The following is a 16,597-nucleotide window of genomic DNA, read 5'->3' as shown; positions in this document are numbered from 1 at the left end:
TACTTAGCCCTCTCTTGTAACCTCTACATATCCAAACTCAACACATGTGCTATCCTTTGTGGCTGTTAAAAAAGAGGACCTTAAAGATGACATACACACTTCTGCATATTGGACCCTGGGAAATCCAACAAAAAAGTCTTGACTCATGACTAGCTGAATTAGAAGGGACCGCAGGGACATGCTGCCACACGACTAAGCCATGCATTCTCTAAGCTATTCATTCAATTTTGAGAGGTACTTGGTGGGCTGAGCATTTTAGCCAGTACAATAGCCATAAGAAATGCAGAGTGACTCCCATCCCAGCACTCCCATCCCACCATTGTATGTCCTTATGCTCTACTCCCATTAAAATGACTAAAAGCCTTTAAATGCCTGACAAGTTTATTTTTGGACTGGTTTAAAACCGCCAAGATTTGCAAAAACCTCTGAACAAGTCAAATCAGTGAACTTCCCAGGCTAACATTCTTCCATAAGCTTTTGTGATACATCCTTTAATATACAAAACTTCAAAAGTAACTGCAAAAATACTGTCTTCCAAAAATATATATAATTTCTACCTCGGATTTGAAAAAAAAAAGAAACCTTTCTAATGCAATCCTGAGGTTTCGCAACAAGATAACAGATCATTTTCAATACGATTTAGAATCAAGGCATCACCAGGTTTAAGGCCTCCTGTGGGGTTGGCAGGGGGTGGAACAGGATAACTGTACAAGTGAACCTGGGATCTTTGGAGTGTTCATCTTCTGTGCAGGAAGAGGAGGGTTAAAGCTGTGCAGATTCCCCAACCTCACTGGCTAGAATAGTAGCAGTGTCAGTCTGGACTGGTCAGTTATGATCAACAGGAAAGAGAGATGCATGCTGAAAGAACTAACAGATTCATTCTATCTGAGCGCTTCAGACCCTCTTTCCCAAGTATCTGAGCAAGGAGAATCTCCCCGGAAACCATGCTGAGGGAGTATTTCTGCACTGCCTAAAATGGAGAACCATCTGAAAACATGCTCCCTCCAGAAAGGCATGCAAGTTGAATGCCTGCTTATTCAACTTCTTATCTGGGTACAGTATAATCAGCAGACTTTTAGGACTTGTGTTTTCCATCATGCACTCTACTGGGCTTGCTCTGTAGGGAGCAGATATCCCTGCTGAACTCTTGCTCAGTGGCTATCTGCCGCAGCAGTACATGTCAGCTCCTTTCACTACATGTGAACTCTTTTTGTGTTCCATGTTCTACACGAAGCCCATGCAACTCAGAACCATGTGAGAGCGCCTACCTCAGCCAACAACCTTGTGGATATTGGTGGTGCCCTCTTTGGACATCAAAAGAGCAAAAGGAAATTGCCATGAGGAAAGGAAGTGCTTTAAAGTACCAGAAATTGAGGGTGGGGGGAGAAACCTACAGTGGCTATAGAGCATCCACTGGGTGCTCAGTTTCTCAGTTCCAAGGCATTCCTTTCTCCACGGACCAAAGTGTGCTAAGGGGCTGATGATTTATTTTGCCTCCGCTCTGCCCATGGACCTTCAGACGACCAGGGAACTGTGGAAGAGGATAGTGTCTTCAGCCTGGTTCCGCTTCCAGGACTCCAGCGACGGCAAGTGAGGGCTCTCACTGAAGTCATCGCCCCTGGAGTCTTTTTGCAAGGCGAGGAGTGGGACCTTGGAGGTGGGCTGGCATGAGCACGTGCCCGGGGGCGCAGGGCTCGGAGAAGCAGAGAAGTCTGTGAAGAGGAAGTTAACGCTGGGAATCAGAGGCTTCACCAAGCTGAACTGGCAAAAGGCAGAGCCAGTTGGGTTGAAGTGGACTTTGTTTTTATCCGGACAGGAAGGCAGGAAGGTCTGATTGAGGCTGAGTGGTCTGGAAGGAAACAAAATCAAAGAAAAGGGGGGGATGAGTGCTAGTAGATTCTGGCTGCTCTTTGGAAGAAGACTCTTCTGCAAGAGACAGAGATTCTGGGTTTGGCACTTCAGTCATCTAGGAAGAAGTCACAGGGAAAAGCACATGGCGTGGGGCTGGAAGTGTGGTTGCCAGCACTGGGCAGGGGGGGGTTTGGGGAGTAAGGTTGTGTGCTCCTGCACGGTTTGGCCGCTTTGGCAATTGCTGAAGTAGCCGAATCACGCTGAAGCACTCAGCCCTATTGGGGAGTGGAGCCTGAGGAGGGTGGGGTTGAGGAGGGGAAGGGCTTTTGTAGGGTGCAAGGATCTAAAGTCCATTTTTCAAGTGGGCCATTTTCTCCAGGTTAACTGATCTCCATCACTGGGAAAACAGCTATAATAGGGGATATCTCCAGCCACCACCTGGAAGCTGGGAAACCTAGCTGGCTGGCATGAATGGGTACTTAGAAAGGGTGCCTAGCAACACAGCAGTAGATCTAGAAACCACATAAACAATCCCATGGACTGAACCAGTAGGCATCTGGGATCTTTTCACTTCTGCCCCTGCAAGTCCTGTTTCACTGAAGGTCCTGAAAATGACTTTCTGCACAGTAATTTAATTTAAGTAGATGCATAATCTTCATGACCACGAGAACTTAAAACCATTCTTCTGTCATTCACCTCTGCCACTGCTCTACTTTGCCATCATGGTACACAGGAGACATAGCATTGTTATGTAATCTTATATCAACATTGTATCTTGCATATAAAAGAGGCTACGGGGGGAGGGGGGCTTACCATGGAAATAGGCACCTTATGCAATCTGATGATGACGTGTGGGGTGCACTCCTTATCCTGTCTGTCCCAATTCTCACCTTTTAGGATTTTTTTTTAAAGATGTATCTGTTTCAACATTTAGATCAGCTCTGGATCACCCAGTGTCAATGAAACCCAACCTTCCTTCTACTCACGCGGCTTCCTCATAGGCACGGATTTTTTCGCAGCCCTCTGGAGGTTCCCTCTTGAATACGTAGGTGTGGTTGGGGCGAGGAGACAAGGCAAAAGCAAGGACTGGAGAACTGTTGCCAATTTCTAGCCAGAGGGAAAGAAAATGTGACAGTTTAAGTCAAGAGAGCCTAATACTCCAATTTTTAAAAGAAATGCAGAAGTAGGATAAGACAAGAGGGACTCCCATGAAAGGATAGATTTTAGGGCCAATTCAAGGTTTTGGGATACCCTTTGCAAAAGATCCTCAGGGTCCCCCTCTGCCCACCACCAGGTCCCCCTTATGTCTCCCCTTCCCCCTGGCAATCACAGCTGCTTGCACTGCATGCATGCCCCTCCCCCAACGGCAGTGGGTACTGAGTGGAAGCACCACTGCTCTGGCCAGTGGGAGTGCTGCCCCTGTACACTCCCCACACAAAATGTGCCAGTGGCACCAGGCAGCACGTGCTGCTAGGATTCTGCAAGTGAGTGGGCAGGGAATACCACATTCAGGTAGGCACCGTCCTTGTGAAGTGTGTCAAAACTGTATTTCAGGTCTTTTTAACTATCCGTTTTAAATATTTAAATCCCCTTTTAGTAAACAAGAATGGACACCTCTGAGATTTGGTTCCTCCTGAGTAGCTGTAGCAAGGTCTCTTAATTGCTTCTTTTCACAACTGGGAAAACGTCTGCCATTAATCACTAATCTTAACATTTTTATTCTCCTTATGCTTTTGTGAACAGGAATTGAACCCAAAGGACTGATTAACTCAGTTTGTTATTCTATCAAGGCTAAACATCTTCATTGTGATGTTGAGTATCTTCAGGATGCTGTTTACTAATTCACTTCATTGTGCAGGGGGTTGGACTAGATGACCCTGGCGGTCCCTTCCAACTCGATGATTCTATTTCATTATCTGAGGAAGTGTAAATGCCCATGAAAGTTCACCCCTTGAATAAAACTGGACTCAATTTTTTTTCTGAATTCCTGATATTATTGATAACGTGGCTTTTTTTTTTTTTTTGCAATGTGCCATAAGGCAATGTGCCTATATTTTACTTGGATTTTTAAATCTGTTTTATATGCCATTAGAGGTTTGATTAATTGGGTGGGGGTGGCAGTAGCCCCCCCCCAAAGTTCTGGGCTCCAGCGGTGGGCCTGCCTGAGGGTGTACTAATGCTCTATCCAGTTCTCCCATCTCCAGTTTCAAGATCTTCAAAGGGAGAGTCCCATATGAAACTGCTAAATGGGCCCCCCCCCCTATATTCCCTGCCCCTAGACCTGGCTTCCTCCCTGCGCAAGGAGCCACAGCCCAGTATTAGAGCAGTAAACGTCCCCATGCCGACACCGACAGGCGCAAAGTTCACTTTTGCTCCCAGACTCAGCGTCATCTGTGCAGCTTCTCCTGGCAGAATGCGACAGGGCCTCCTTCACTGCCAGAAGGTTTGCAAGTCTGGTAACCCATATAAGGAACGGGAATTTCTCAAATGAATTTTGAAGCTGGGTTTTCTCTCTTATCCACCCCCTGTCCCGAGGAGTCAGCATTTCATATTTCCTTTACATTATATAAGGGGGGCATGTGTGCGGAACAGGCTTAGAATCCTGTATAAGATCTGGAATGAAGTGTGAGAGTCCTCGTTTGAAACGCCAAGGCAACTTTGCTGGAAATGCAGATTGTGATTTTGTTTTAAAGCACAACCAACTGGAGCCTCTTCAAGAAAATGTCAGTGAAGCATCTGGCTAAAACAGGAGATGATGAACCATGGGAAAAAGCCTATATTCCTTTTAGAGTTTATACGTGGTTACTGGATTGCCAACTTAAAACAATGTATGGAACAGAACAGCACGAGGTCTTGCCTACTCAGAAGCATTCTGTCGGAAGCATTCCTGCTGCCTTCTGTCCACTCCCCTCCTACCCACCCCAGACAATAGTGCTGGTATTTGCCCAGTACAGGCTTAGTGGTGTGATAACTCATCGGCAATCTGGGCCTGTAAGGCTGGGAGAAAACTATCTCAAGGTGGACACGAATCCCCGCAGGCCAACCGCCCGTCCTTACCTTTCCCTTTGGCTTCCAGCGTGGGTGTTTCTAAGGCACCAGAGGAAGGATCTTCCGTGGCTGTGCAAGCAGGACTATGCGGGGACCACCCCGGAGCAGCAGAAGGGGATGGGGAAAGAGAAAGGCTGCTGCAGCTGCTGCTGCTGTGCTCCAGATGGGGCAGCAAGGAGTCTCCGGGGGCCCTCTGAAGAGGGGCCGGGGCCCTGTGGCCATCGGGGACATCCAGAATCTGGGAGGGGAAAGAAAACGTTAAACACAGAGGTAGACAGGAGAACACACAGCAAAGTCGGGGGGATAATGGTGGGCTTTGAGAGTCGCCAAGGAAGAGTGACAAAGGGAGTTAGCAAGCATTTCCTTGCAGGCCTTCCGCAACCATTCTGCTTCTGACAGCAGCAAACATTGCTAGCGGGGCAATATGCCAGCCTGCATCGGTGCATGGAGGAAGAGCAGCAAGAGTCACACCAGGAACAAAAGTCAGAGGCCACGCCCCAAAAGCGGGACTCTTCCCAAATTAGACCTCTGGCCATCGAAGTTCATGTTGCCTCAGACTGGCATCAGCCCTCCAGGGTCCCAGGCAGAGGTTGTTCACATTGCTCCTCACCCGACCCTTTCAGCGGGAGATGTTGGGGACTGAACCCGGGACCTTCCGCATGTAAAGCAACAGTGAGCCACAACTCCACTCCCAGTTTGGGGATCAAGAGCTGCACTTGACACCCGGAGAGGAGTCCGGGCCAAGCTACAACCCCGTGCAATGAGCCTCTGCTCGGCATTCAGAAGGTCCCGGGTTCAGTCCTTGGCATCTCCAGTTAAAAAGGAGCAGGCAGCAGGGGATGGGAAAGACGAGAGCCGTTGCCAGCCTGAACCTGATGGGTCTGATCCAGCAGAAGGCAGCTTGATGTGATCATGTGACACTGCAATACTAGGTGGGTGTGCTTGGGAAAGGAGGAAGTGAGTAAAATCCCGGCCTGCCCCCACTCTGATCTTGAGCTGCCCCACTAGGCCAGTTTCTCTCTCTCTTCGTTTGACCTGCAGGGAGGCTCCATCCCTTGTGAGAAGCCAAGCATGCCCCTGAGCCTCACAGCGTTATGAGCAGCTCGGAGGTTTCGTGGAGCTTCGGGGGAAAATCAAAAGCCAACCAACAGTGAAAGGTGGACCACTCCTGCCCTGTCAATCACCCAGGCCCACACAGGGCTTCCGGGCATCGGAGAGACTTCAGAGGATACCCACGTGGAGAGGCAAGCAGGCCAGCTGCAAAAGTTTGTCAATACAGGACAGAAGGGACCAGTTTGGAAATGCATTCCGAACTGGTCTGCTGCATTCTGGCTTCCAGGACGCCAGCTTGGTGCAGTGGTAAAGAGTGGCAGCCGCGAATATGGAGGACTGGGTTAGATTTCCTGCTCCTGCACACGCAGCCAGCTGGGTGGCCTTGGGCTCGTCACAGCACTGTTAGAGCTGTTCTCACCGAGCGCTTTCAGCTCCACCTCCCTCATAGGGTGTCTGTTGTGGGGAAAGGAAGGGGAGGCAATTGAAAGTTGCTTTGAGACTCCTTCGGGTAATGAAAAGCAGGGAATAAAGACCGGCTCTTCTTAACAGAACCTGGAAGCCTGCGTGTGCCGAAGTTCCCAACACCTACACCGTAGTGTTAGGGAGACGTCCTTTATTGGCACTAGCAGCGCAAAAGGGAAGAATGACTTGTTCAAGATAAGCAGAGCGTGCCGGAGAAGGTGACCTGGCCGCCCTTGTTCTCCGAAGCTGCCTTACGCCAACCCAGAATTTCCATCTACCAAGGTCAACGTTGGTGTTCTGATGCAGCTGCTCTACAGGGTCTCTGTTGGAGCTCTTCTGCATCAGCTGCTCCCTGATCCTTTTCACGGGACATGCCGGAGCTCTAGCCCTGAGCCACGGCCTCTCCTGAAAGGGGGGTTTCACGGCTGCTTGTGACTCACTCGGAGAAGCTCTTCATCTCCTTGCTCTTTCACAAAGGCCTCTTCCAACTCCCGGTTGAGACCGTCGAGGCTGTTGTTCAAGTGGCTGAAGGACACGGCAGGGGAGGCCTGAAAGGATGCCGGTGGGGAGACCTAAAAAAGGTAACATCCAATGAGGTGGTAGATGAGCCAGGGGCTACTTTTATGCACACAGTAAGTACTTCCCATGGATAGGGTCTAAGGCAGGGGTAGTCAACCTGTGGTCTTCCAGATGTCCATGGACTACAATTCCCATGAGCCCCTGCCAGCAAACGCTGGCAGGGGTTCATGGGAATTGTAGTCCATGGACATCTGGAGGACCACAGGTTGACTACCCCTGGTCTAAGGAACCTCTGAATGGGCCCCCCGGTGACTCTGACCAATTCTTTCCATTGAGTGGACATCTTTTGACTGGCAATGCAAGGGATTGAGGTAAGCAAGGCTGGGGGAAAGCCTAATACGTACAGAATAAATGCTAATGCATTACGAACAACCAGTGATAATAGAGTCTGTTAAAACCAAGCACAACATATTTTTCTTCCTGAATGTGAGTGCGCCCACCATAGAGCTATGATTCCTTTTAACCTTGCTTGTGGATATTTGGACTACGAACAACCAGCATCAGAAAAATTATTTTTGGTACTCCCAATTTATTCTGATCATGAAGTGGGACTTCTCCACTGAATGAACTGGCTGCATTTTTTGTGCATGTGTGTTTAAATCTTAGGTCAGGAAATTCATATTTTGAAAAACAGCGTGTATTTTAATAAATTGTACTATGGAGATAGCCTCTGTGGCCAAAATGCATTTGGTTTAAATGGAATTTTTCAAATCCCTCATTCTTTTTAATACATTCAAGCTTTGTTGTCCTTACCTGGATAGCCCCAGCTAGCCTGATCTTGTCAGGGAAGCAAAGGAGGGTCAGCTCTGGCTAGTAGTTGGATGGGAGACCTTCAAGGATTTCTAGGGTTATATTTATTCTGTTCCTGTCTGCTTTCTGGGATGCCTGCTTTTTCTGGGCTGAATTTTTTTCTTCCCTCTTTTTCTTGGTTTTGATGCCAAGGACTGAACCTGAGACGTTCTACAAGCCAAGTGTGTTACTGAGCTAAGATCCTCTTTTCACGACAGACAGGTATCTCCTCAAGATATTGAGGACTCTTCTTGGGAGAGAGAATTTGACTATAAACTGGTGAAGGTAGTTAGCTGACAAGAAACGTTCAAGTCTGCCGTTGCTAAGTCCTTGCTTGGTTGTTTGCAGGCTCAAGTTGGACCTACCTTGACTGTTGGGAGCACCGTATGATCCCCCTGGATGGGGGAGGTCCGCTCCTTCTCTTTGCCATTCCTGGCGCTCAACTTTGTTCGCTGAAGTTGCTGCTTCAGTTTGGCAATCTAGGGAAACAAATAAGTCAAATGGCCTTTAAAGAGTTCAGCACTGCCCAAATGGTCACCCCCCCCCAATCTCTTACATTCAGTTGGCAAGAACATTTGTGCACAGAAACCATCCATCCAAGATACAAACCGCAAAAGGGTTAGGGCAGGGGTAGTCAAACTGCGTCCCTCCAGATGTCCATGGACTACAATTCCCAAGAGCCCCCTGCCAGCGGATGCTGGCAGGGGGCTCTTGGGAATTGTAGTCCATGGACATCTGGAGGGCCGCAGTTTGACTACCCCTGGGTTAGGGCAAGGACAGCATCCCAGGACACAGACAAAGCCACTCAATTCACCTGCATGGCTCACTTCCTTTTTTGTGGTTGTTTTTGTGCCGTCAGGTCACAGCTGATTTATGGCACCCCATAGGGTTTTCCAGGCAAGAGACACTTGGAAGTGGTTTGCCACTTTCTGCCTCTTCAACCTCACCCTGGGAAGTCCTTGGAAATCTTGCCAGGGTCAATCCAGTTTTGCTTCCAAAATCTGATGCAGAATCTGGCTAGCCTGAGCTGTCCAGGGCAGGACCTTCCTTTTTTTTTTACACCAGCCAAATTTCTTTTCTTTTGGAAAGAAAACAAACCTTAGACATTTAAAAAAGAACATGGAAGCCCCCCAAGACCAGTGGGGGAGCTGCATTTCAATCTCCCAGCACATTTGGGAGAATTCGGTCGCTTTCATACAAGTGTTTTGCTTTGACCTGGGCTTCAACGCGTGTTTGTCTTTAACTGGTGCTTCTGCTGGGGCCTTTCCCAAACCAGGCTAGAGATGACCTTTGCAGGAAGAGCATACTCAGAGCAGGCTGGGGTTCTATGCCTCCAGGCCCACATCAGCACCCTTGGGGTAGCCACACGCGCACACACATGCACCATACCACCAGCTGGCTTTTTTAAATCAGTTTTTTCCTTAGATGTTAAACCTTCCACGCAGACGTTTCAAAGGGAAGTGACCAGCAAGAAGCCGCTGAGCTGAAATTCATGCGCAGATCCGGTAACAGGAGGATTGCCCTTGGACTCAGCAGGAACTAGGGTTTTGCGATTCGGACGCCAAAGCAGCCTTTCCCGCCCAGAGCAGCCAGCCCCGCCGTGGGGGGGAGAGGGGAGGTGCGGACACCAGAGCACAGGTCGACTCACACATGCAGGCGAACTGTGCACCTGCATGTGTGTGTCGACCGGTGTGCTAGTGCCCGCACCTCCCCCAATCTGTGGTGTGGCATTGGCAGCTCTGGGCAGGAAAGGCTGCTTCGACGGCCGAATCAGACAACCCTAGCAGGAACTGTGTGCCGGAGATGTTTATTGCAGAAAGTAATCCCCCCCTCCGGTCCTTTCTTTGTTTATGCTATTTCCATTTGTCCTGCTATGCTAAGTCAATAGTGGGGAGCATCAACCACTCAAGATGGACCACTGAATCCCTTGACCACTCTGCAATGCCATATCCCAACAGATCAAGATGGGTAGCCATGTTATTCTATCTGTGACAGCAGAAAAAGAACTACGGGACTCTTGCTCTTTTCTACTACCTATATCCTTAGAAACCGATGTTCTGGTCACCTTTTGCAATAACCCCATCCCTCATCTGTGGATCTCAGTTTCTCTTTTTCTCGTCATACCTCTGAATAACAGTTCTTGCATTTTTCAAATGAGGCTCTGGCTCAAAAAAACAGGTTTAGAGGATTTCCCGCATTTTCATTTTACTTGCTATTACATACCTGCTTCTTCAGGGTTTTTTTTTCTCCAGTTCTGTATGTGTTTCTCCCCCTCCAGTGGTCAATCAGATATATTTCCAGCCCATCTCCTTCCAGGCCAGGGAGATAAACTGGAAACACAGCTGTTTGATATCCAACTGACCACTAGGGGGAGCAAGGCATGGGTGGAACAGGAGGAAAAAAGCAAAGAAGCAGAATTTAACAGTGAGTAGGAGGAGGAAAGGCTTTGAGTTGCCACCAGCCTCTTTGCAGTTTGGGCTAAAGCGGGCTAACACAGCCTGCCCTGAAGAACCTGGCTGCCCACTCAGTTTTGAAAATGGCTGCTTTGGCGGCAAGCAACTGCAGCGTCAATTCCTTTAGTGGATTTCATTTTGCTTTTCAATAACTGAGATCTGGGGTTGATGGTAGTAAGCGGAAGCAGCAGCCCCACCAAAGCCTCCCACAGCCTACTCTGGCCTGGGTGGGGCTTTTATTATGCAAGCGCAATGCCACTTTCTCTGAAGCCATCTCCCCTCCCCAATTGATTCTCCCAGCTCCTTGGACAATCTCACAAGATCCAGGTTTATTACTCAATGGGTGCTGTTTACCTACATTCCAGGAAGGCTTTTGACAAGGTTCCCCAGGATGGCTAAACTGGATTTTCAGAAGGTTAGGTGGGTGAGGAACGGGCTAGAAAACTGTACCCAAAGAGTGGATGTCAATGGTATTTCATCAGATTGGGGAGAGGTGAGCAGTGGGGTGCCACAAGGCTCAGTATTGAGTCCGGATGAAGGGGTGGAGTGACTGCTTATTAAATTTGCGGGTGACACCAAATTGGGAAGGGTAGTGAACACCCCAAAAGTGATAGAATTCAATGAGATCTGAACACGTCTCAAGATGCAATTCAATAAGGAGAAGGGCAGAGTTCTACATCTGGGTCACAAAAATGAGAAGCCTGAATACTGAATGGGAGATACAATTCTGGGTAGCCCTGTGTGTGAAGGTGATCTTGGGGTACTTGTGGAATGTAAGCTAAATACGAGCAGACAGTGTAAGGCTGTGGTAAAGAAGGCAAATGCAGTCTTGTGCTGAATCAACAGAGGCATCACATCAAAATCACAAGATGTCACAGTCCCACTGTATACTGCATTGATCAGACCCCCCCTGGAATACCGTGTGCAGTTCTGGAGGCCTCCCTTTAAAAAGGACATGGACAAAATTGAGAGGGTTCAGAGGAGAGTGACGAGGCCCCCCTCACTGGTGGTCTTCAAGCAGTGGCTGGACAGATACTTATCAAGGATGCTTTAGGATGATCCTGCATTGAGCAGGGAGTTGGACTAGATGGCCTATATGGCCTCTCCCATCTCTATAATTCCTTGATTATTTTATTCTTATTTTAAGACTAAAAGTTGCCAGCTTAGTGCAGTGGTTAAATGTGGTGGCTTCTAATCTGCTGGGTTTGATTCCCCACTCTTCCGCATGCAGCCAACTGGGAGACCTTGGGCTAGAAGAAGAAGAGTTGGTTCTTATATGTCGCTTTTCTCTACCCGAAAGAGGCTCAAAGCGGCTTACAATCCCCTTCCCTTTGCTCTCTCCACAACAGACACCCAGTGAGGGAGGTGAGGCTGAGAGAGCCCTGAGATTATTCCTTGGTTAGAACAGCTTCATCAGTGCTGTGTTGAGCCCAAGGTCACCCAGCTGTTGCATGTGGAGGAGCGAGGAATCAAACCCTCCTCGCCAGATTAGAAGTCTGCACCCCTAACCACAACACCAAGCTGCCCCTGATAATGCTGTTCTGACTGAGCAGTCCTGTCAGAGCTCTCTCAGCCCCACCTAGCTCACAGGGTGTCTCTTGTCAGGAGAGGAAGGGAAGACGATTTTAAGCCATTTTGTATGTATGTAAGTATGTAAGTATGATAAATAAATAAAATAAATAAATTTTGAGACTTGCTTGGGCAGTGAAATGCAGGGTAAAAAGACCAACTCTTCTTTTTCTTTTCCCAGGAAGTCAACATTCCCCTGAAAGGACCACTGATATTCTTTGCAAGGAGTTCTTTAGGGAGGAGATTCTCAGCTGAGGCGGGGCCTGAGGGGCTGGCCATGTGGCTCCTTCCACCCCACCTTCTGATGTCCTCATTCAGGGCAGATGGGAAGTGGAAGGGGGGCTCCATCAGACCACTGGAGGCCAAGGGACCCCCCATTTCAGAACATCAACTCCTTCATTGGTGCACAGAGACCTCTATTTCAGGCAGCTTGGCTCTTGCTACGTTTCAAGTGTTAAGATTTTTAGCTTTGTCTCATGGAGTCACACACAGACTTATCTTTTTAGGAGCAGCTGCAAGCTGTCCTTTTGGCAGAGGCCTCAAAACAAGGGCTCAGCCACCTCCACACAAGGCCTCAAAGAGCACATGGAAAGCTCGCAGATGGGAGCGGCCCTTATCCCTGCAAGCATCAGCCGGCTTGTGAGCACCGAGTTTGGGTCTCTTCTGCCCAGAACGGGGTCGACACTGCCATGCGTGCCGCTCAAAGACCTTCTGCCCACTCTGCCGTGGGAGATCTGGCTCCCTCTGCAGTCGCCCAGGAGGCCTCTCTTACCTCTCTGCGGTGACCCATGCTGCCCCAGGAGGCAGAACGCTTATGAAGGGGGGCTTTCCCCACCTCCACTTCATGCCAGGAGACAGGAGTCTGGAAAAGGAGAAAGCAGAAAATCAGAACTTGGCCAGACTGGGATTCCCATGACCCCACAGACAAAAGGCCAGCTCCCAGTGGTGCAATTTCGTCCTCAAAAGTTAGTTCTCAAGGTACCCCCCCCACATACACACACACAAGGAGGAACTATTCCAAAGACAGCTTTGTTCAGAACTTCCCCTCCAAATAAGAATTTTATTGAGACATGCGGGAGGTGGGGGGAGACACAAGTCCATACAGGAGGTCATGTTCCACAGGGACACTGTGGCCAATGGTTAACTTTCCACTGAGTATACGTGTGGCAGTGACTTGTGTGCATTCTTGATACATGGCAGCAAACAGACATTGTACGTGCTTGTCTACACGCAAGTGGTTCTTGGGTGCTGCACAAGAGCCGGCACAAATGGAAAGGCACTACGCTTTGTTTATGTTTCCACTTGGATCCACTGCAAAGTTTCTACTTGTACAAGAAAAGACATTTGTGTTGGAGTCAGACTTAATTGCTGGCAGAGTAATGAGCGTGGTAAAGGTACACGACCTGATTAAAGTGCAGATAAAGCTGTATTCAGGAACTAGCATACTTGATAGTGAAGAGGAGAGAGGCTGGCTTCTAGCTACATCACTAGCCGAGAGAGAGAGAAACTAAGCATGGAACATCTGAGAATGAGGAGGAGATTACAATAAAAGCCACAATCTGGAGACCTACAAGGAATAATACTGAACCAGAGAGAAGGTGCTCACCTCCCTATCCTATCTCATTGCCTTCTTGCTGCCCCCTGCAGGGTCTCCCCCAATTTGTTCACCAGACAATACCTATTCCAACATTTATTGCATCTCTGTGTGTTTCCACCTGTGCAAGATCTTGTGCAACCAATTTCTAGGCCCAAATCTACATTAGGGAAGCGCTGGGTGCTGCACAAGATCCGGCACAAATGGAACTGCACTAAGCTTTGTTTATCTTTCCACTTGTGCCTGGCTGAACCCAGGACAAATGTACATTAAGCAGCCTCAAAAGGAAAAGCCAGATGCGGTGGTGATGGAGATCTGTAAATGGAGTTCAGGGATCTTTCCAGGGGAGGGAAAAGCCTACCCTCTGAAATGCCCATGGGCTAACACTCTGTCCTTGTGTCCCTCCAGAAGAATCACGGCAAAGGTGCTTCCAGCTAAGAAGGCCTTCCAACAGTCACCTGCATTTTGGGCCAACCTTGTCTGCAGCAGGGCATGGCCCCTGGCCTTTCGAGAGAGCACAACAGGCAAACACACTGGCTTGCCAGCTTGATCTTTTGGAGCTATCCCACCCCGAAGGCTCAACTAATGCCACAAAGGAGAGTCAAACGGATTGCCATGAACCAAATGCTAGAATCCCGCATCTTTGTGCCAGTTAGCAAAACAGAAACAGAATGATCCCCACCCCCATCCACAGTTTCTGAAAATCAGGGTCTGTTAGCACACCTACAGCAGCATCACAAGAAAGTCCAGGGGGGCGATGGAGGAGAAGAAAAGAAGACGGCACCACACGATAGTGCCAAGAGAAACAGTACCGCCCCTCTGCAGAGCGACAGCCTTCCAAGTACACAGAGGTCTGGGGGATACAGGCTTCGAAGGGGACGGCTCTGCTCCAGACGGCACCATCAGTACTGGCGAGAGCTACAAGACAGCCAGGGCATCGCCACAGAAGAGTTAAGACGTCCTCTGAGGATTCCCACGAAGGCTTAGGGACCTGTCCATCAAAGATCAGAGCCAAGTATGTCTCCCCAGGCCGCTGCACTAAGCAAGAGACACGGCCGCAACTCAACAGGGCTGGCCAGCCTTACATCTTTGCACGCTTCCAGTGGCTTCCTGGGCAGACAAGGCCGCCTCGTGCTTGGAGAGACCTGAAGAAGCTGCCCCAAAGGAGGTGTGGAATCATAGACTTGGAAGGGACCTCCTGGATCATCTAGTCCAACCCCCTGCACTATGCAGGACACTCACATCCCAATCGCTCATCCACTGTCACCTGCCACCCCCTTGAGCCTTCACAGAATCAGCCTCTCCGTCCGATGGCTCTCCAGCCTCTGTTTAGAAATCTCCAAAGATGGAGAACCCACCACCTCCCGAGGAAGCCTGTTCCACTGAGGGTCCCTCGTCCAACCCTCTGCACCATGCGGGAAATGCACAGCTCCCTCCCCCCTCCCCCTGGGCCCCTGCTCTGTGCCCACCTTCAGCTGAATCATCCAGTGGCAGCAGCCCAGGATGCCACACCTCTGAGCCACTTCAAAAGCCCCCACATCTAAAGATTGTCACGAATGAACCTTTGCAATCGACAAGAGCCGGTCTGCAGAGGGAAGCTCTGAATTTCCAGAACTGCGAAGGCCGCTTTGCAGAAGACACAGTAGCTCGCAAGCAGAACGGCCCTACTGCCCAACCAGGTGTTTGCAAGACAACCGCAGTTTTCGCAGGGCCCAGCTGAAGGGGCTCCAATGAGTAGCAGCAGCAGCAGCTCTGCCCACGAGGCACCACCAGATCGTGCAACAGGGAGCCTCCTGCCCTGCTCTGAGCAGTTTAAAACAAAATCTGCCACCTGAAAACCCGCACGATGCCACTGTGGTCGGGAAGTCCATGCTCCTTCTCCCAAGGTCTGCATTTGCACAACGCAACACTGGAGGCCCTGCAGAGCAGGCAACCCTTTGGGCTTCCAGGCATTTTGGTCACACTTGCAGAGGAAAAGCCTCAGCCTCTCTGCCCTGTGGTTGGCCACGTGTGAGACAGGAGGCTGGGACTAGGTGGACCACTGGTCTGATCCAGCAGAGCTCTTATGTTCTTCTGAAGGCTTCGTTCTCTATCCCCTGTGGTTGGTCCTCCACTGTGAGAGATAACTTGTGAAAAAGTCTCTTTTTTTAATCTAGTTAGACCTTGTAAAAAAAAAAGCGCAGGGAATTTCAAATGTCTTCAAGTCAAACAAGATAAGCAATCTGTTCTTTTCATCTGTGGTCCCACCGAGCACATGCAAGTCAAACTGATTACGTTACAGTCACAAATCACGGCTTGCAGTTCAAACACCAGATGGGTGCGAGAAAACAGATCAAAAACATAGATTTTTTACTTCCTTAATATGCATATATTGGCTCTGACATCTCCTACTCTGAACAACCTAAACAAAACACGATAAATCAAAAGAGGTGTCGAAACCCTGTGGAATCAGCGTTCTCAGCCTGAAAATCATAGCTGCCTCTTGTTGCAGGCACTCTCTTGTTGTCAACACTGTTAAATTTGTCAGGCTGAACCAGGAATTGAAAGTCTTCCTCTGTGTGTTGCCTGCATTAGGAAAGTATGTTTCATTTTAGATCTGTCTCCACAGATTCTAGTCTTCAGAGCCTTCTCGCTGATTCCGAAGGAGACCTTACTGCATCTACAAATGATAGCACACAAAGCCCATTTTGCTGAGGATGTACTAAAATGTTCTCATTGAAGTCTATAATTCGCTTCTGGCATTTCGAAAACTTTGGTGACCAGGCAAAACTTACACCAGCCACATTTTAAATGACCCCTAGGTTGTATACTGTTATTCACTGGCTTCAAGAAATCAGCTTTTATCAAACTACTAGGGGCCAAGCCCATTGCATTCAGGAATACAAAAGGTGCTAGATTAGGGGGTGGAGTGGAAGAACTCTGTTGATGGCCTCCCCCCAGGAGCTGGAAAGGCCGCAGGCAGCTATTAGGGAACATACTGGCAGGGGCAGCTCTCACGCAGCAGGGATCTGCAGCCTCCAAGCCTCGGAGCAAAGTGGAAGGAGGAGGGGGTGGTCAGGGGTGGGGGACGGAAGGCAATTGGCTGGCTGCTGAACAGATAGGCAAGCTGGATGGAGGAGGAGGCACTCAGGGGAAGGACAGCCGCCCTGAGTGGGTGTTAAGTGCCGAGGCCATGAGACCAGCTCCTCCTCCAAGCCCT

General features: G+C 49.3%; 1 protein-coding gene across 3 annotated transcripts in view; it reads right to left on the bottom strand.

Moving 5' to 3' along the window:
- Positions 1 to 363: 363 nt before the first annotated feature.
- FAM117A (family with sequence similarity 117 member A) overlaps positions 364 to 16,597 on the bottom strand; it is a 56,422-nt gene continuing 40,188 nt past the window's right edge. For all 3 annotated transcript variants that reach the window (XM_077315532.1, XM_077315530.1, XM_077315531.1), the window contains exons 3-8: positions 12,577 to 12,666; positions 8,148 to 8,261; positions 6,855 to 6,986; positions 4,909 to 5,137; positions 2,838 to 2,958; positions 364 to 1,849 (exon numbers count right to left, since the gene is read on the bottom strand). In XM_077315532.1, coding sequence (XP_077171647.1) covers positions 1,516 to 1,849; positions 2,838 to 2,958; positions 4,909 to 5,137; positions 6,855 to 6,986; positions 8,148 to 8,261; positions 12,577 to 12,666 — 1,020 coding nt within the window. In that variant the 3' untranslated portion in view covers positions 364 to 1,515. The remainder of the gene's footprint in view (positions 1,850 to 2,837; positions 2,959 to 4,908; positions 5,138 to 6,854; positions 6,987 to 8,147; positions 8,262 to 12,576; positions 12,667 to 16,597) is intronic.

Source organism: Paroedura picta, chromosome 16 (genome assembly GCF_049243985.1).
Source record: "Paroedura picta isolate Pp20150507F chromosome 16, Ppicta_v3.0, whole genome shotgun sequence".
In the NCBI taxonomy this organism is placed as follows: Eukaryota; Metazoa; Chordata; class Lepidosauria; order Squamata; family Gekkonidae; genus Paroedura; species Paroedura picta.
This window is presented reverse-complemented; position numbering and strand designations above follow the sequence as displayed.